The 21,489-nt window shown below is 41.5% G+C and overlaps 1 protein-coding gene across 1 annotated transcript; it reads left to right on the forward strand.

Moving 5' to 3' along the window:
• Window positions 1-15,281: 15,281 nt before the first annotated feature.
• Window positions 15,282-17,671, forward strand: LOC127311770 (nuclear intron maturase 3, mitochondrial). The gene has a single exon (XM_051342229.2). It carries the CDS (start codon window positions 15,425-15,427, stop codon window positions 17,630-17,632), a length of 2,208 nt encoding a protein of 735 aa, XP_051198189.1. The 5' UTR covers window positions 15,282-15,424; the 3' UTR covers window positions 17,633-17,671.
• The last annotated feature ends 3,818 nt before the right edge of the window (window positions 17,672-21,489 follow it).

Genomic DNA, 21,489 nt, shown 5'->3' on the forward strand with positions numbered 1-21,489 from the left:
TGGATCATGGCTTTAGTTAGCGGCCCAATGTTCTTCTCTAACAATATGCATGCTTAACCATAAGGTGGTAGATCTCTCTTACTTCAGACAAGACGAACATGCATAGCAACTCACAGGAAATTCAACAAAAGGTAGTTGATGGCGTCCCCAGGAACATGGTTATCGCACAACGAGCAACTTAATAAGAGATAAAGTGCATAAGTACATATTCAATACCACAATAGTTTTTAGGCTATTTATCCCATGAGCTATATATTGTAAAGGTGTAGAATGGAAATTTAAAGGTAGCACTCAAGCAATTTACTTTGGAATGGCGGAGAAATACCATGTAGTAGGTAGGTATGGTGGACACAAATGGCATAGTGGTTGGCTCAAGTATTTGGATGCATGAGAAGTATTCCCTCTCGATACAAGTTTTAGGCTAGCAAGGTTATTTGAAACAAACACAAGGATGAACCGGTGCAGCAAAGCTCACATAAAAGACATATTGAAAACATTATAAGACTCTACACCGTCTTCCTTGTTGTTCAAACTCAATACTAGAAATTATCTAGACCTTAGAGAGACCAAATATGCAAACCAAATTTTAGCATGCTCTATGTATTTCTTCATTAATAGGTGCAAAGTATATGATGCAAGAGCTTAAACATGAGCACAACAATTGCCAAGTATCACATTATCCAAGACATTATAGCAATTACTACATGTATCATTTTCCAATTCCAACCATATAACAATTTAACGAAGGAGAAACTTCGCCATGAATATTATGAGCTAAGAACACATGTGTTCATATGAACCAGCGGAGCATGTCTCTCTCCCACACAAGCATTTATTCAAACAAAAACAAAAATAGAAACAAACAAACAGACGCTCCAAGAAAAGCACATAAGATGTGATGGAATAAAAATATAGTTTCAGGGGAGGAACCTGATAATGTTGTCGATGAAGAAGGGGATGCCTTGGGCATCCCCAAGCTTAGACGCTTGAGTCTTCTTGATATATGCAGGGGTGAACCACCGGGGCATCCCCAAGCTTAGAGCTTTCACTCTTCTTGATCATAGTATATCATCCTCCTCTCTTGACCCTTGAAAACTTCCTCCACACCAAACTCGAAACAAACTCATTAGAGGGTTAGTGCATAATCAAAAACTCACATGTTCAGAGGTGACACAATCATTCTTAACACTTCTGGACATTGCCCAAAGCTACTGGAAGGTAATGGAACAAAGAAATCCACCCAACACAGCGAAAGAAGCAATGCGAAATAAAAGGCAGAATCTGTCAAAACAGAACAGTCCGTAAAGACGAATTTTAAAATGGCACCAGACTTCCTCAGATGAAAATTCTCAAATTGAATGAAAGTTGCGTACATATCTGAGGATCACTCACGTAAATTGGCATAATTTTATGAGTTACCTACAGAGAATTAGGCCCAGATTCGTGACAGCAAGAAAACAGTTTCTGCGCAGTAATCCAAATCTAGTATTGACTTTACTATCAAAGACTTTACTTGGCACAACAAAACACAAAACTAAGATAAGGAGAGGTTGCTACAGTAGTAAACAACTTCCAAGACACAAATATAAAACAAAGTACTGTAGCAAAATAACACATGGGTTATCTCCCAAGAAGTTCTTTCTTTATAGCCATTAAGATGGGCTCAGCAGTTTTAATGATGCACTCGCAAGAAATAGTATTTGAAGCAAAAGAGAGCATCAAGAGGCAAATTCAAAACACATTTAAGTCTAACATGCTTCCTATGCATAGGAATCTTGTAAATAAACAAGTTCATGAAGAGCAAAGTAACAAGCATAGGAAGATAAAACAAGTATAGCTTCAAAAATTTCAGCACATAGAGAGGTGTTTTAGTAACATGAAAATTTCTACAACCATATTTTCCTCTCTCATAATAACTTTCAGTAATGTCATGAGCAAACTCAACAATATAACTATCACATAAAGCATTCTTATCATGAGTCTCATGCATAAAATTATTACTCTCCACATAAGCATAATCAATTTTATTAGATGTAGTGGGAGCAAATTCAACAAAGTAGCTATCATTATTATTCTCATCAAGTGTTGGAGGCATAGTATAATCACAACAAAATTTACTCTCCATAGTAGGTGGCACCAAAAGACCACTATCATTATAATCATCATATATGGGAGGCAAAGTATCATCAAAGAAAATTTTCTCCTCAATGCTTGGGGGACTAAAAAGATCATGAAAACCAGCGTCCCCAAGCTTAGAACTTTCTATATCATTATCAACAATGGTGTTCAAAGCGTTCATACTAATATTACTACCAGCATGCAAATAAGATTCCATAGGTTTTTTAATTTTCGCATCAAACAATCCATGTTTTAAATCAGGAAATAGAATAAGAAGATCATTCGTGTCCATTATGCCAAACTAGTGTAAACAAGAAACAAAAAGATGCAATTGCAGGATCTAAAGGAAATAGCTTCGAATACTTACAACGGCGAAAATAGCTTAGTAGCCGAGATTCGGAGTGTGAGTACCTTTTACCTTTCCTCCCCGGCAACGGCGCCAGAAAATAACTTGATGTCTACGCCCCCTCCTTTTCCTGTAGACAGTGTTGGGCCTCCAAGAGCAGAGGTTTGTAGAACAGCAGCAAGTTTTCCCTTAAGTGGATCACCCAAGGTTTATCGAACTCGGGGAGGAAGAGGTCAAAGATATCCCTCTCATGCAACCCTGCAACCACAAAGCAAGAAGTCTCTTGTGTCCCCAACACACCTAATAGGTGCACTAGTTCGGCGAAGAGATAGTGAAATACAGGTGGTATGAATATATATGAGCAAAGAGTAACGGTGCCGAGAAAATAGCTTGTCGGGCGTGTAGTTGATGGTGGTAGTATTGCGGAAGAGTAACACGGTGAAACGATAAACAAGCAGTAGTAACGCAGCAGTATTTAGGAACAAGGCCTAGGGATTAGACTTTCACTAGTGGACACTCTCAACATTGATCACATAACAGAATAGATAAATGCATACTCTACACTCTTGTTGGATGATGAACACATTGCGTAGGATTACACGAACCCTCAATGCCGGAGTTAACAAGCTCCACAATTCAATGTTCATATTTAAGTAACCTTAGAGTGCATGAAAGATCAATTCGACTAAACCAAGTACTAACATAGCATGCACACTGTCACCTTCATGCATATGTAGGAGGAATAGATCACATCAATACTGTCATAGCAATAGTTAACTTCGCAATCTACAAGAGATCATGATCATAGCATAAACCAAGTACTAACACGGATGCACACACTGTCACCATTACACCGTGTAGGAGGAATAAAACTACTTTAATAACATTGCTAGAGTAGCACATAGATAAATTGTGATACAAAATACATTGCAATCATAAAGAGATATAAATAAGCACCTCACTATGCCATTCATCAGTGAATAAGTATTCTGTGAAATATAGCCTAAGAGACCCACACGGTGCACACACTGTCACCTTTACACACGTGGGACAAGGAGTCTCCGGAGATCACATAAGTAAAATTCACTTGACTAGCATAACGACATCTAGATTACAAACATCATCATATGAATCTCAATCATGTAAGGCAGCTCATGAGATTATTGTATTGAAGTACATAGGAGAGAGATGAACCACATAGCTACCGGTACAGCCCCGAGCCTCGATGGAGAACTACTCCCTCCTCATGGGAGCAGCAGCGGTGATGAAGATGGCGGTGGAGATGGCAGCGGTGTCGATGGAGAAGCCTTCCGGGGGCACTTCCCCGTTCCGGCGGCGTGCCGGAACAGAGACTCCTGTCCCCCAGATCTTGGCTTCGCGATGGCGGCGGCTCTGGAAGGTTTACGTGGGTTTCGTCCAACGCATCGGGGTTTTCGCGACGGAGGCTTTAAATAGGCGGAAAGGCGGCGCCGGAAGGGTCGAAGGTGCCCACACCATAGGGTGGCGCGGGCCCCCACGGCCGCGCCGGCCTATGGTCCTGGGGGCCCAGTGCCCCCTCTCTCGCGGCTCTCGGGTGTTACGGATGCTTCCGGGCAAAATAGGAACATGGGCGTTGATTTCGTCCGATTCCGAGAATATTTCGTTACTAGGATTTCTGAAACCAAAAACAGCAGAAAACAGGAACTGGCACTTCGGCATCTTGTTAATAGGTTAGTTCCAGAAAATGCACGAATATGACATAAAGTGTGCATAAAACATGTAGATAACATCAATAATGTGGCATGGAACATAAGAAATTATCGATACGTCAGAGACGTATCAAGGCACAGGGAAGAACTCTAGTAAGAAATGCAAGCTTTTACAAGCTCAAGCATGAATTCATAAGCTAGGACCATGGTAGCAGCACAACAGCAGCATAAGCATAGCCATTAGGCAGAATAGGGCAGCATAGTAGCGAGGGTTCATGGCGTGCAATGTGCAACACCGCAGCAGCAAGCAACAACACAGCAGCTGAGCACGGCCAGCACCTCCACAAGGAGGGAAGCCATGGCCAGGGCTACTGGAGGAGGAGGAAGAAAGGCACAAGAGAAAGAGAAAGGCGGAGCACTTACTTGGAACAGAGCAGGACGGTGTAGCCATGGCGGCTACGGCGGCACGCGCCGGAGCACGGCGGCGCCAGGCCAAGCCGGGCCATGGTGGTACCCCGGCAGCACACGCACACGGTGGCGAAGCCACGGCGGCGCCACGACGCCAGGAGCGTCGGCGGCGACGAATCGCCGCGGAACTCCACGGCCTTGTAAGCAGACGAGTTGGGGACGAGAAGCGGAGGCGGCGAGGACCAGATCGACGCCGTAGATCTGGTGCGCCGTCACGAGGCGGTGCAGATGCGCCCCATCTCACCGCCGGCGATGGCCGGAGGTGGTCGGAACAAAGCGGCGACGGCGCAGGCGACCACCGCGTCGCGGGAGAGGTTAGGGTTTCGCGAGAGGGGAGAGGAAGAGTGCGTCTGGGTCCGACCGAGCCGGTTGCGGCGGCTCGGGTTCGACCTAACCCGTTGGGCCACCCTGGCAGGTGGGGCCCAAGGGCATTTTGGTCATTTCACAAATTCACTTGAATACAGAAACTTTGAAATTTCATAAGAAATGTTTAAAAGCTCTAAAAAAATAATTAAAAATATGAAAATTGATCAGCATAAAATTCTCTATCATAATAAAATAAAAAAGGAAATTTTTGAAGACAATTAAGAATAAGTCTTAAATTGATGATTTAAATAATCATTTAAATCACACACATTATTTTCAATAATGAAAATTAGTCCATTAATGTCTTTGGACTATAAAAACACCTTGACAACATTTCAAGGTTGTATTTTATCCTAAACAGAGTATCCCTAAATTGTTCTTAGTATTAACCTTCCACACAAAATAATAAAACACCGGAAAGGGGGGAAACAACCCTAAAAGCTGAATCATGCATAATTGCTTCTTTAACCATTGCCCTTATCGGACAATGATGCTATTTTTCAGAAACAGAGGACAAGGGTCAGTCCACACCATCCCACTGCAAAACTTTGCAGTGTTCAGGCAAGTTCATCGCTTGCTCATGTCATTTGAGTATTTTTATCAAATTACTTGCAAAGTACTATGGTTATCACTATTGCATAAAAACCAAAACCAATACTTTCATAACTATGAATATGACTATGTGGTGGGCAATGGAACCATGGATTGTGTTGATATGGTGGAGGTTCCATTGCAAGGGTTTATATCCATCTAGGATTAAACAACAAATGTCGCCAGTGATTCTTGTGCCGTAATACCCGTGTTAACCATAAGATCCGGAGTGGGACGGAGTAGTCAAAAGTGTTTCCACCTCTCGTTCATCAACGGATGCGCTTACTGTAGCAGTTGTATCTGGCGGAACAACCGGAGGGTGGGGATCCCATTCTAATTCCCCACGGTAATGCAATGCTTACCATAGCAGTTGTGTCTTGCGGAACAACCGGAGGGTGGGGATCCCATTCTAATTCCCCACGGTAATGCGGTCTATGATGGGTTGCAGCTACCGGCGTAGGAGTGTATGGTAGAGCCCAAGATCATTGTCGTCGTCGTGGTCGGGGTCCACCCTGAAATCTACGGGAATAATGGGACCGGCGTGGACCCAGGGTCGGGGCATGCAACAACGGGTGGGTGTTCGAGGTAGCGGAGGAACATGATTGGCTAGACCTTATACCGGGCCTCACACCATAGGAAGTGTGGACGGGAAAGCTGCCCGGTTGGCACCAAGGTTAAGATCTCTTATGGGTAAAGCAACACACCTCTGCAGAGTGTAAAGAACCGTGACCTGTCACTCCCTGTTCCGGGATATGGAACTGCAAACGCTGCCGGAAAGGAACTCCATGAAGTTCTAGTAAACCGGTGAAGGCTGACGGACATAGCTCTTTAAAATAAAAGCAATCTCTTGAAGAAATGTTTATCAAAACCTGCATTGGTATTAGACTTTCTGGTCTAATATCGTAGTTAGTGCATTAAACACCTCTTATCTATAATGAACTTGTTGAGTACGCTCATACTCATCCCACTCTTAAATCCCTTGCTTAGATTGTCTGAATCGTCTGGAGGAGGACTACGACAACCCTAAAGGAGCCGAGATCATTGGCTACGAAGAACCAGACCTCTCTGGAGGTATTGAAGGCGTAGACTACCTCATAGTCTATGGAACCGGGGAGGCTTCAGGAGGAGATCAAGCCTAGAAGCATCGAGTAGTAGTAGTAGCCGAGCAGCACGAACTCTTAATAATTAGCTGCTCGAGGAAATAAATGTGAAACCTAGTGAGACTTCTATATTGTAAGTTAAGTTGGGTTCGCCTCGAACCCAGGAGTATCCCTCTTAGGACCCAAGAGGAGCTCCAAGATGATATGTGTATTATGCTTGTAATAATAAATGAATGAGTTATGGACCTGCTATGTTCTGTTGTACTACTCTGAGGGATGTAATATTTGCGGAATGGTACTTCGTGAATGTTATATCAACGACTGTCATACTACAACATGCAGTGGTATGCAGGGTCACCACATTAGCCCTCAAATGATTTCAAAATAAAGGGACCAAGTCGAGCATCAATGCTCCAGACCATAAGTGAATTTTCCTATTTTCAGAGCTCACTTGAATGTCAACATTAAGTAGATTGTACTAATAATCTATCAAACCATATCTCAAAATAGAAAGTTTTATATATGGATATCCGTTTAGTGTTTATTATTACATGATTTGATAAATATCAGGATCATTTACCAATTACCAATATACTATATGTAAAACACACTAAAGTCATCTGTTGCATGGAATAAAGTAACATTAGAGTTGTGACATTCTTTCTCTAATGAAGTTGATACGTTTGTCTTTCTCTTAATTAGATTTTGATTGTCTAAACATGAAGACACTATTTTTGAATGTGTGCTCATCTGCTCAGTCAGTATATTTAAGTAAGAAAATGTACAAAACTCCACTTTCTCGTGACATGAGAATTTCCTCCATGAATTTGTATTCTTGAGTTCAAATGTTTTTCTATTTTTGTTAGTTCAGTTGTCTCTGAGGAAGGAATACTTGTCTTCAATTGAAATAGTATTTATGGTGTTCATGTGCACTATTTCATTGGAGCACAAAGATAGCATATCAAGATAACACATCATTGTCAATGCATTCACTGGTATATGGTTAGGAATGATATTTTGTTCATTTGTCTTGATTTTGTTTCAATCAATTGATTGCAGTTTCGATCTGCATACAACTTGACATGGGTGTGCTTTATCAGTTCAATATAAGATAGAATACTCCAAAATTATTATTCTTCATTCCCATAACATCATCATGTTGTTCGATCCGTATATACAATTAAGATGACACGAATGAAAGTTTTTTACTTTGTGTGATTTTGGTAGAGATAATTGCTCATTTGTTTGAATATATAGATGATATTTATCCTTTCATTTTTACCTTGATATGTTTGCGACGCCGACTGATATATGCTTTCACACGATTAAACAATATAAAAGCAATTATGTGAACTATATATTGTGTCTTACACATTTGAAAGTCAGGCAACTTTTGTTAGATCATAGAATTGTTGACGCGGCTCATATTTTATTGATCATTATGGGAACACATGGATATAGTTACTGTTACTTGAATAGCCAAGGTAACACCTTGAGAAAAACTGGGAGCCTATGCCAGTAGGACTACATGTGAGATGCTTCTCAAATAACATCAGGAGAGGTTATATATGTTTTTTTCTAATAATATAATTAACATTTTAATCCTTTGAAAGATTCTGTAGTATAGGTACTAAGTCAAGCATTAAGTGTCTGGATCAGTAGTGCATTTTCGACCCCTTTTTTGGAACTCGCTAGATTGTAAATGTTAAGTAGATTGCACTAGTGATATATTTCTTCAAAATATAAGGTTATGTATATGGGTATTGTTCGGTGTGCATTACTACATGGTTCCATAAATGTCAGAATCAATTACAAGTGTACTATGTGCAAAATGTGTTACTCAAAATTTGAAACTAAATGAATTAGTGTGTTGTTTGTTGCATGGAACAAGTGACATTTATGCGTAATAATAGTTTTTTACTTAGTTCACATTGTACTGGGAGCAAATCTGAATTATTTGGATTTCAAAGCTCAAAATTGTGAAAATTTATATCATTTTTGAAATGGTTATATATTTAAATTGTTTAAAGTTCTTCACTTTAGTCGGTCATATATACATGCCCACATGTTATTGGTACATTTCATATTTGAGGCTCTTATTTGAGAATTGCTTTACTAGACTATGACAACTTGGTTGCCGTTTAGTTAGACACATGATATAACATATCATAGTTGTGTTGATAGTTTTCTGTTAGAGCCATGATTGTATTGCACATGTATTTCACATTACGAACAATTTTTCATGTGTAACCACCTTGATAATATATTATGTATTATAAAGAATTCCACCATTATTCAAGCAACACCTCGAGAATGTGGTTGGAATGAGTTGGCTATTTAGTCAAAGTGGCAACACATGGCATCAGACACTGAAGGGTTGCTCTTTAAAAAATGGATGGGAGGATTTTGTTATAAATCATTTCGTATAGGAAGGACACATTTTAACCTTTTGTTATAATGGGTTCTCAAATTTCTCATTGGTGAGATTTGATGAAATATGTATTTAGAAGCCATCAGCTTTTCATGCTAAGCCTTCCTACGATCTGGTTGGTACAACATAAAGTGAGGAGGAGGACAACTAAATTTAGGTTTCTCCCGAGAAGAGAATAATGATGCAAAAAAAGAAGAAGAGGACCATAGAAATATATACAATTAACTCTACTTGAGGAAACGTTCTAAGGGAGCATCAACCGGTTACAACTCAATCAACTTTAACTGTGCGAAAGGAAACCCTTGTTGATTTTAGAAAAAGGTCTTTATCTATATTTACTCGGAATTGGGTTCATATAAAATGACATGTAGTAGTTGGTGATATAGCTGATCGACACAGTATATTTAAATTGTTAGAGCAACAAGCCGATAAGATTATGTAGAGTGCATATTCGATTAGTTACTATGTAACTAAGCGGCAAGCGTGGTTAGCCATTTAAAATTTGATATATGAAGATATTTAGTAATATTAGCATAAATTAGTTGCCCATTCTTTACATACTTACATGTGTAGTATAGTGTAAAGATTATATTCTTTATTGGTTGCAATGCGGGGAGAGGATCCTATTTTTCTCTCCATTATATTTTTATTGTCTGAAGTGTGAAGTTATTTCTCATACATCCAGTCAATAAGTTTCGGGTGGAACTGCCGTTGTCTTTCATGAGGATGGGATGATTTGACTTTGATATGTGTTTTTTCCGTTACCAAATGGAATTAGTGTTGTTCATGTGCATTGTTTAATTTGAGCATAAAACATACCAGATCAAGCTACCATAGAATTGTCCCAACCCATTTGTCTGCTTTAGTTTGGTTTTGCCTACTCAGTTATGAGGGTTAACAATAGTGTTTATTTCCTTTAATTGTTTCAATTTATTGATTAGAGTTTTGATCATCTTACTAGTTAATGTATTTTAGGGATGCTTATTGCGTACAAAATTATACACAAATGTTTTATGTTATTCCAATATACTACACAATGCTTCTACGATGATATCTTTTTTTTATCCTTTTGTCCATATTTTAGCATCCTCAAGTCATTGGCTTAGTGTACTGACATTAAGATGGTCCAACCAAAAGTGGTTTACTTTGTGCCAGTTTGCAAGAGATGATTATATACTTGATGCTTGTTTGAATATATAGATGATATTTCTTCCTTTCATTTTAACATTGAGACGATTGTGACATCCACAGATGCATGCTTTCATGTGTAAATAAGATAAGTCATGTATTACATGCTTAGAATTCTACATTATAACTAAGGCCACCTTTTTGAAATCACATAATGTTTGTTAAAGAAAATGTTAGACCATAGAATTTTTAATTAACCACATCTTTTATTCATCATAATGGGCACACACAGGCATATCTAGGGTTACTAATTTGATAGGAAAATCAGGGTCTGCCAACAGGAATGCCTAACATGAATGCCTGCTACCTAGATAATCTCCAAAAAGGTTAAATAAGGGGTTTTATCATCAACAAAAATTTAACGAGCATCTGGGTTTTTTGTTGTTGCGTGTTTGAACCTCAACAGATTCCAAAGTAGAGGGACCAAGTTGAGCATCATCTGTCACGACCAGAAGTGCATTTTACTCTTTTCAGAACTCATTTTATTGTTAGTGTTGAATAGATTATACTAATGACATGTCAAACCATATCTCAAAACACAAAGTTCAATATATGGATATTTTTCAATGTTCATTATTATATGATTTTATAAGTGTCAAGATCATTTATCAATTACATTTTTTTTGTAAAATGTATTAATGTCGCCTGTTGCATGGAATAAATTTACATTTAGAGGTCATTACATTTTTCTTAGTTAATTCACATTATGTTGGGAATCTATTCTAAAGGGCGTGCGACTGGTGAGGGTTTTGAATATTTGGTTAATCTTTCGCTGATGAAGTTGATATGCTTATGTTTCTCCATATTAGATTTTGATTGCCTAAAATGAAGATTCTAATTTTTGTTGTGTGCCCATCTGCCCAGTCGGTATATCTAAGTAGGAAGTGTACAATATCCACTGTCTTGTGGCATGAGAGTTTCCTCCGTGGATGTGAATTCTTGAGTTTAAATGTGTTTCCCATCTTTCCTAGTTTAGTTGTCTTTGAGGATGGATGACTTGTCTTTGATTTATGGTCCACTTTTTGTGTGAAACAGAATTTGTGTTGTTCATGTGCACTGTACAATTGGAGCATAAATATATCAGATCAAGCTAACACTTCATATTGGATTCCTACACTATTTTCTGCTTTCTTTTGGTTTTCCCTACTTAGGTATTAGGGTTACGAATGGTATTATGTTTGTTTGTCTTGCTGTTTTTTCATTCAACTGATTGCAGGTTCGATATGCTTACAACTTGTACATGAATGTGTTTTGTTAGTACAATATATGATATAATACTCCAAAAATGTTACTACTCATCCGCATAATATCCTTAGGTCATTGGATCTATATAAGAAATTAGGATGCCACAACTGAAAGTGGTTTACTTTGTGTGATTTGGGTAGAGATAATTGTAGACTTGATGTCCATTTGTTTCAATATATACAGATGATATTTCTCCTTCAATTTTTTTTTATCTTGATATGTATGCAATGTCGATAGATATCTTCTTTCATGAGTATATAAGATAAGAAAAATTATGTGAACTATATGTTTTGTCTTCCACATTTAGAAACCCAGAACACTTTTACAAGGCTATAGTAGTTGTTACTTGGATAACCAGGGTCAAGGATTGAGCAAAAGAACAGGGAGCCTGCCATAGGAATGCACGATAATCTCAAGAGATGTTAAATATGGGGTTTGACCAATAATATAATAAACATTTTAATCCCTTGATAGATTCCAGAGTGGAGGGACTAAGTTGAGCATCAAGTGTATGTATGCATTTTTGACCTTTTTTTGGAAGTCACTCGATTGTTGATGTTAAGTAGATTGTACTAATGATCTATTTCCCCCAGATAAAAGTTTTTTTAGATGGATATTGTTCGGTGTGCATTACTACAATGTTCAATAAATGTCAGAATCATTTATCGATATGCTATTTGGAAAATGCACTAATAAAAATTCGAAACAAATGCATTTATATGTCATGTGTTGCATGGAATATGTCGCATGTGTAATGAATTTTTTTAGTTAGTGCACATTATGTTGGGATCAAATATAAATTCTATAGACTTCAAACATTAAAATTGTGCTAATTTATTGGTTATGTGAGATGGCTTTAATTTTTAGCCTCTTTAAAGTTCTATTCTTTTCATATTTCATATATACCCACATGTTATTAGTACATTTTCCATATTTGGGGCTATTATTTTAGACTAGTTTTACTAGCCTAGGACAACTTGGTGGCCTTTTAGTCCCACACATGATATAGGATGTCATATTTGTGTTGATAGTTTTCTCTTGGAGCTGTGATCGTATTGCATATGTATTTCACATTGTTAACAAATTTCCATGCATAACCTTTATAATATTTTAACCATCATTCAACCAATACCTTGAGAATGAGATTGGAGTGGTTTGCCTATTAGGTCAAAGTGGCAACCCATGGCTTGCATATCTTTCTTCAGACACCAAAGGGTTGTTCTTTAAAAATGGGTGGAAGGATTTTCTTATGGATCATTCCATAGAGGAAGGACACATTTAAACCTTCTCTCATAATTGATGCTCACGATTTCTCAGTGGTGATGTTTTTTTTTGAAACTCAGTGGTGATGTTTGAAGAAATGTGTATTGATAAGCCGTCAGCTTAATTTTCATGCTAAGCCTTCCTACAATCTGGTTGCTACAACAGAAAGTGATGAGGATGACAAGAATACATCGGCTATCCACTAAGAGGAGAATAATGGTACCAAAAAGAAGAGGACTAGAAAAATAGATGCAAACATATGTAGTAGGTGGTGATAGGTGACTGGCACAATATATTTAAATGTTAAAGCAACAAACCGTTAATATGTAGAATGCATATTCGATTAATAACTCTATAACCATGTGACATGCATGGTCAACTATTTTAAAATTTTGATATATGATGATACTGAGTAATTCATAAATTACCCGCTTCATTTGTTATATACTTACATTTATAACCCTATTCACCTATACTGTTTTGTTATCAAAAAGTTTGATACCATGTGTTTGTTTAATTAGTAAGAGGTGTGATTCTAAATGAATGATTTATGTATGTAACTCAATTATAAATTACACTTTTCAACAACCTTGAAAGTTCAAGGGATGCCAGTAGTAATGTCAAAAAGATCACCAATAAATGAGGATCAGAAGAACTAAGCTCTTCAAAAGTCAAAGAATTATAAATCGAAGTATTTACCATATAACTCAAAGGTATAAAAGATTTTTGAATGGTTTGACCATTTTTATAACAATGAAATTAGTAAAGAATATGCGGAAGTGTTGATATCTCAGTCTTATTGTACTCTATTGGTCATAACCATACAAAATTCCTGACATAACCTTTTCTAAATAAGCATCTAGAGGTGGTGAGAGTAACTGAGATGGAGATTTTGTTTTTAAAGATGTTCATCAGTTTTATGAAAATGGGTTGATCAGATTTGGAAGTTCCTCGTATATATTTCATGTTTGATTTAAATAATGGAATATAGCTCACCGTAGCTATGCAGTTTCTCATTTTCTTCGCAACCTTTTGAAGAATGACGACGATGCATCAAAAGATTACTCCATTATAGACCGCCACGGGAGAAGGTCAATTCATTGTGAGTAAAATATAATGTCTTCTTCTTATAATATAAATAGCTTACCACTTACAAAAAGTTGAGACATATACTTGTCTAACATTTGCTCAAAACTAGTAACTAGTAAGAGACGATGCACACAAGATACAACCTATGTCAAACGTTTATATGTATCTACACATTTAGTTTTGACAATGTCTTTTTCCCCGAGAAAACGACTTATGCCTATGCACCATCTCTATGTGGCATCTCCATTTCTATGGGAAAGACTTGGACTGTTTTGTCCTCTGTGGTGGTACAACAGGTCTACAACGTGCGCCAGAATTTATGAAATTAAAGTGCAATCAACATCATGGTCGCCGCGTTTGTCTGGGAGAAGCAACACGACATAGTTGTGCTTGGTTGTAACTTGATAGACATCGATCGTAGGAAATTACCCGGTGGTACACGGACATAAGCCTTGACTTGTTTGTGACATGAAGTACGTATCAAACATGTGGATGCGTGTCCGAGGCATTAGCAAAAGACAAAAACCGTATCTATGTGCATGCACTTGCGACTTGGCAAGTCAGCCGAAAAGAAAGGAAGGGCGAGGGACAACGAGGCCTCTATTGTGACTTTATCAATTTTAAAATTCAATCCGTCGGCTCAGTTTAATGGAGATGTTCATAGGGTAGGGTGTATGCGTGTACGTGTGTATGTTTATAGGGATGAGTGTATGCATGTGTAGATGAGCATCTGCGCTTGTATATGTTTCTAAAAAGAAAGTAAACCTACTTTTTCATCTTTGTACGCACACAAAACGATTAGTCGATGTAGAAAATGACATTAAAACCAGCAAGGATCGGCGCAGCGTATACCTGGGCATGGGAAGCCCGGCCCGAACGGCCCGACCCGACCCGGCCCGAAAATCCCGGGCCGGGCCGGGCTTTTTCTCTCTATCGGGCCGGGCTCGGGCCATCATTCTTCAGCCCGTAATTATATCGGGCCGGGCTCAGGCCACAGAAAAAAGAAAATTACCATTAGATCGGGCCGGGCCGTCGGGCCAGCCCGGGAAAAATCGGGCTTTTTCGGGCCGCGGGCCGGGCCCGGGCCAAAATTTGCTGAAAGTTGGTCGGGCCGGGCCGGGCTCGGGCCAAGGATTTCCCGTCGGGCTTTTTTCGGGCCAGCCCGAAGCCCGGCCCGGCCCGGCCCGAGAAATGCCCAGGAAGAGCGCAGCGGCACCTGGGGGGCATTTTTTGCGATGATTTTTGCAAGAGTACATTTTTTGCGATGAATTTTCGTGTCACGATTTACTCGGCTCTATTCGTTTTGATTTTTTATCTATGGTTTGATGTTCAGGTGGTGTTTTTTTTAGTGAAGGGTGAAGTGCTTTGTGAATTGTGAGAGCCAAAAGGCTGGCGGGCTCATCTCTCGGCCCTTCCGGTGGCCCAACTCTGCGCGCCGCAACGCCGGCGGCCTCGCTCTCGCCGCCGCAGTCCCAAACCTCCACTTCCTCCCGCCCACCGCCGGTCCGCCGCCCACCTCCACGCGCCTCACATGCTACCCCACCTCGCGCGGGCGCACCGCCGCGTTCTCCTTCCCACACCCCGCACTCTCTCCACCGCCACTGCCGCCACTGCCACCGTATCTGCGCCGGCGCCGCTCTCTACCGCGGAGCTCGAGGCCCTGCTACGCCGCGACCACTACTCCGCCGCCACCCGCCGCTTCCACTCTCTCCTCCCGCTCCTCTCCCACCCCTCGCTCCTCCTCGCATCCGCCCTCCTCCTCCGCCGCCGCTCCCACCCCTCCGCGCCGCCGCCCGACCCCCCTCCTCTCCCCACCACCGCCACGCCCTCCCCCACCTCCCACCTCCGCCTACTCATCCCCTCCCGCCTCAAGGGCCCCCCGCTCGCCCTCCCCACCCTCCCGCTCCGCCTCGCCATCCTCTCCGCCGCCTCCGCCCTCGACGCCGTCTTCGCCCCGCGCGCCGCCACCTTCGCCTACCGCGCCCGCCACGCCGCCATCCGCTACCTCCGCTCCATCCCCAACGCCACCTGGTTCTTCCGCGCCGCCATCCCACGCCAGCCCTTCGGGCCCCGCCACGTCCGCCACCTGCTCGACGCCATCTCCGCTAAGATCGACGACCCCGGGTTCCTCGACTACCTGCGCGACCTCTTCCTCTCCGACGCCGTAACCTTCGAGCTCGGCGGCTCCGAGCTCAGCCGCGGGCTCCCGCAGGAGTCGGACCTCACCGCCGTGTTGCTCAACATATTCTTCGATCCCGTGGATCGAGAAGTAATGGCCATCCGAGAGGAGGTGCACAAGAAGAACCCCAGAGTTAAGGACGAGAGCGTCCTGCACACACCTGTGCGAGTGTACGCGGTCCGGTACCTCGACGAGATGATGGTTGTCACCACCGGGTCGAAGATGCTCACGCTCGAGGTCAGAGACAGGATCCTCGCGGTGCTGGAGAAGGGCTTGGGGGTGAAGGTCGACAGGTTCGGGAGCTCAGTGCACAGCGCGGTGTCGGAGAAGATGGAGTTCCTGGGGATGGAGTTCCAGGCCGTGCCGCCGTCGGTCTTGCACCCTCCCATGTCGGAGAAGGCCAAGAGGGCGAGGAAGATGTACCTGAAGAGGAAGGCGGCGGAGGCGCAGGAGCTGAAGAATGCGCGGGAGACTCGGAGGAAGAAGCTCGGGTTGAAGATACTCAACCACTTGTTCAAGAAGGTGAGGCGGGGTCACGAGTTCGAGTTTGGTTTCAGTATTGAGGATGAAGTGCAGCAGGAGTTCAAGGGTTGGGCAGAGGAGACGGTGGTCGACTACTTCAAGTCGCAGGACCATTGCCGTTATTGGCACCGGTTGTTCACATCTGGTGACTTCTTGTCATTGAATAGGGTGAGGGATCAGTTGCCACCAACGTTGGTGGACTCCTATGATCAATTACAGGAAGCGCTGAACAGGTTCTTGATGCCGAGGAGGGGCTACGACATGACTGAGGAGGTGGAGAGGCTAGAAGATGAGGAGGACGAAAGACAATATGAGAAGAGGACTGTCGAGGACTTGACAGAGTTGAAGATGAGGGTCAATGCACCAATAGAGCTTGTAAGAAAGGCGGTAAAGTTGGCTGGGTTCACAAATACCATGGGACGTCCACGGCCAATAAAGCTGCTTCTCTGCTTGGATGATGCAGATATCATCAAATGGTATGCCGGGGTCGGGAGGAGGTGGCTAGATTTCTTCTGCTGCTGTCGGAATTTCAAGATGGTCAAGATTGTTGTGAGCTATCACTTGAGGTTCTCATGCTTCCTAACATTGGCGGAGAAGCATGAGTGCACCAAGAGGCAAGCAATTAGCCATTATACAAAGGATTTGAAGGTGACAAATGAAGATGGAGTGCCAGAAGTGTTCTTCCCAACCGAGCGGGAGATCAAGATGATGGGTGATAAGAATCTCTCGGATCCAAAGCCTGTGGATGGAGCCTTGACAATGATCTTGGTCAGATTAGCAGTCGATGAGACCTCCCATCCATGCCTGGCACATTTTTGTGCTGGAACAGACACTACCCTTTACAGGATTCGTCTTCTGCAGAATCGCCTTAATGTTGATCCTTTGAATGAAAAGAAGTGGGTCCAAGGACTAAGTGCCATTCATGAGAGTTTGAACAAGAAATGCCTCCCGTTGTGCTCCATGCATGCAAGCGATCTGCTTCTTGGCAAGATTACACTCCAAGATATTGATTGTACTCAGTTTGTTGATGTGGTCTGAAATATATAAAAAAAATGTGCGAAGTACGATTACCGTGTTTGATACACACAGCTCACACAAAGATGCAATATTGCAGTGCTTGCCAAGTGCATCTGTTGTTGCCTGTTGGTGCATTTGGTGGAGTTAGATCTGCATTGTAAATATCCTGGACATCCATCATGTCATTGGGTAGGACAAGTACTTCTTATTTTTTCAGAGGTATGTGTTCTGATTGAAATGCTGCTATATGTCAGAGTGTCATTAGCTTAATATTTGATTATCGTATCTATTCTCTGTTCAGGAATTCTGTGGCATGCTAGTTTTAGCATCTCATGTGAAAGCTAGCTTTGTATCAATGTTACTCAGGTATTTTCTCTTTCAACAGCTCTGTTCAAATCAGAGGCTATTTTTTTCAACCCACTGTACATTGTTTATATACCTTTCAAGAAGTGAACCAAATTTTGTAATCTTACATTTTACTATGGATTACCTTCAGTGTCTTGCTAGGAAGAAGTGAGCCTAGCTCACTTGGTTAGAGAACTGAATGTACAACCCAGCCACCCAGGAAGTCCTCATGGACTCAGATTTGGATTCTTATTATTTTCTAAACAACCGCTGTATGACTTCCTGTACCACATTCTTTTCATTTTTTTTTGTCTTTGGCCACATATTCACTTCTGGAGGCTCATGTAAGTTCAATATAAGAACCTATATTTCCAAATATTGAACATATATTGGGCTAATAAGCCAATCCTTTATCCTAGTACCCTTTATAACCTTGAACCAAGGATTAACCAAACCAGGCACTTCTCTTTCCTCCCCTAACCGCTCCAATTCGGCAACTGCATGCAAAGGGACTGGTATGTGACGTTCCCTCCTGTGCATCCTCGCCGTGTCTGCTGCTGCTATTGCTGCTCCAAAAGGAGGCAGGCAGAAGGCAGATTCAGGAATATGAGGTGAATGGAGATCATGGCATATTCGGTGATGCCTAAGTACCGCCAAGCGATCGTCCTGTTTAGTGCAGGTTCAAGCATTTCATTAGGATTGGTGTGTCCTGCTAGGAGTCTCTAGATTTGAGAAACACTATCCCTTGCAGTTCAGTTCAGGCTGCAGGGTGATCCTTAGGGACAGTTTTTTGTGAGAATCCGAGGATGGAAGCTGTGGGGAACTCCTTAACGTTTCCAGAAAGCTTAAGAACATGAGAATTGCTTGCCTAGATTAACAGTTGTGTCAATCTGAATTGAACCCTTTCTCCTGTGATCATGCCTGTTCTTTCCTGCACATTTTTGTTTATCAAACACACGTCGAAATATGGATCATTCTGTTTAAGAAGAATGTTGCGAAGGAGCAAAGGCTTACAAAACTAAAACAGCTACACAGCTAACAAAGCAAAGCAAAACAGCTACAACACTAACAAGGCTAAAGCAAAGAAGGATAAGTTAGCAAGAAGTTAGTGGTGGGACCAAGCCATCCAAGCTAACTGTTAGGAGGCCTGGCGAGGGTTCCTTTGCGGTATTCCTGTGTGACTCATGAAGATGGTTAAATTATAATTTCATGTTAACAGAAAAGTTGTAGATTACTTTGCGTCAATGTCCATAGAGTATTTATTTACCAAGTTTAGTGGTACGCACAAAAAGATACAAAATTGTGAACTTAACTACTCCCTCCATTCCATCAGGTTTAAGATTATGTCTTTTCTTGCTTAGAGGTTTGATATTAAGAGGTTGTGCTTTTTAATTATTGGGTTCAGTGCCTCTCGTCAGGGTTGATCTTCAGCCCCAAGCCTTCGTCACAGTTAAGCCAAGTGACTCCCTGGTTCATCATTTGTGTTGGTGATTTTATGTTTGACACTTTTCATCTTGTGCTAAGTGAATTCGAATTTGTTCCCTGTACACATTTAAAAGTTTCGTACATTCTTGATGTGTAGTCCAGCTGTAAACTAGAGCTTATATTTATGCATCAAATGAATGTGTTATTTATGCTTTTTGTGTCTCGGAATGCATTACATATGCATTAATCATATCTGGATCTATACTGTGCAAAAACTGCTGCTTCTAGCCGCAATCAGTTCTGGTACCATGTGATATGCACCGAGGCAAGGTGCTCTTGTAGTCTTGTGAATCATGCGTGCATGACATTGCATTCCACAGCGTTGCATTCCATTGCGATTACGTTCTGTGGATAAGAAGGAAATCATGAAAGAAGGTATCTGACCAACTCCCACTGATGTTGATTCAGACAAGTATGGAAGCATTGCTTTAAATGAGTATTTCTTAGGGTCCCAAGTGTCATTATGCATATGAGATTATGGCAGGGGGTAAACCCCTATTTTTGGTCACTTGCTGAGATGTCTATCTCACTCTCCTTTTGTAAGCTTTCAGGTGTTAGGAACGGCTTGTATCGTTCTTGATGGAATGGGGTGTAGTTGGAGCACAAGCAGTAAAGCAATTGAACCACTTCAACGACTCGATACACAATTCAAACTCAGCATCTCAGGAAATATATTTGGGAGAATGTTCAGTTGTTTGCTTAGTAAAAGTCTTACCTTTTGGCTCGTGTTCTTTGTTAGTTCTTGCTTATTAGACATGTTTCTGGGTGGGTATTCTAGCTAAGTAAGTAATAACTTTTATATATACTAGTAAATAATCAGGAAGTAAGTTTTGTAATAGTTAGTTGGCAAATTGATTGTTTATGTAATATATGTCTGCCCTGCCATTTTATACTCTGTCTATAAATAGATGTCTAAGGTTTGTCTAAATTCGGATGTATTTAGACACTAAATAGCATTAGATACATTCAGATTTAGACAAATCTGAGACGTCTATTTATAGACAGAGGTAGTATGATTTTTTATTTTGTTGTTGTGATAGCCTGGCACAAAAACTGCACTAGGTACAAAGGTTGGTGGTTGCAGCATGTTTAGGAGTTGAGTGAGATGTGTGGCTTTAAGGGTGTAGTGTGGCCAGTTCTTACTCCCGTTCCTTGCGCCTACACCCCAATGCCCTTCTTGCATTTCTAACCTCTACAGAAAATTTGGTTCAGCATAGGCTTTAGTTTCATTGCAATTGCAATTATTTCAGCATCTGGTTAAATCATCTGGATATCATTGATGCAGGCTGCATGCTTTGTGTGCTTGGCTGATTTCTGAAATTCTGAATAGCGGTTGGCCTGAGTATTATATGCATGTGTTTCCTTATCAGGTCTTCTCATTGCTACAAGATCAATGTTATATCTCTCATGTTACTCTTTATTAGATCTCATATCATGACACACTTCAGTTGTGGTTAGCACCAACCATTTATTCTTAACCAGCGCACGGCACGCTCTGTTTTGGAACAGACTTGCTATTCTGAGGCTTAACCCCATGTGCAAGCAAATAAAAGAAAAGGAAAACCCCGCTACCGGTTGCTCCTGTTGACAACTCTTTAATCATGTCAAGATAATCGCTGCAGGGTCTGCCTGTCCCCTTGACTGACCATCATGTACTGTGTAATTCAGGTCGATGCATCACCATCGTCATGAGGCGTGCGCTGTCATCCATGGCGAAGCCTCCAAGTGGCTCCTTCTGATGCTTCCCCTCTCACATGGCTGTGCATTGGCGTTTGCTGCTAAACGGGAAGCTGCTGGTGATGGCAATTAGCCTTCTGTGCCCCTATATGTTTTGCTGCTGTCAGCATGATTTGTTCCACGAGCAGCATGAACATGTTCCAGGGAACAGCGCGTTCGTCCGTGCTGCCGTGCGGGCAAACAAGATCAACACCATGATTGCTCGCTCGTCTGTGCTTCCATGGAGTACTACGGACGAGAGGGCGGTTGGTCCACGCGCGCGGACGGGACGGGGAGAAATCCCGTGGCCTGGGATCCGTAGGGCTCGATCG

This window comes from Lolium perenne, chromosome 7, assembly GCF_019359855.2.
Source record: "Lolium perenne isolate Kyuss_39 chromosome 7, Kyuss_2.0, whole genome shotgun sequence".
Lineage (NCBI taxonomy): Eukaryota > Viridiplantae > Streptophyta > Magnoliopsida > Poales > Poaceae > Lolium > Lolium perenne.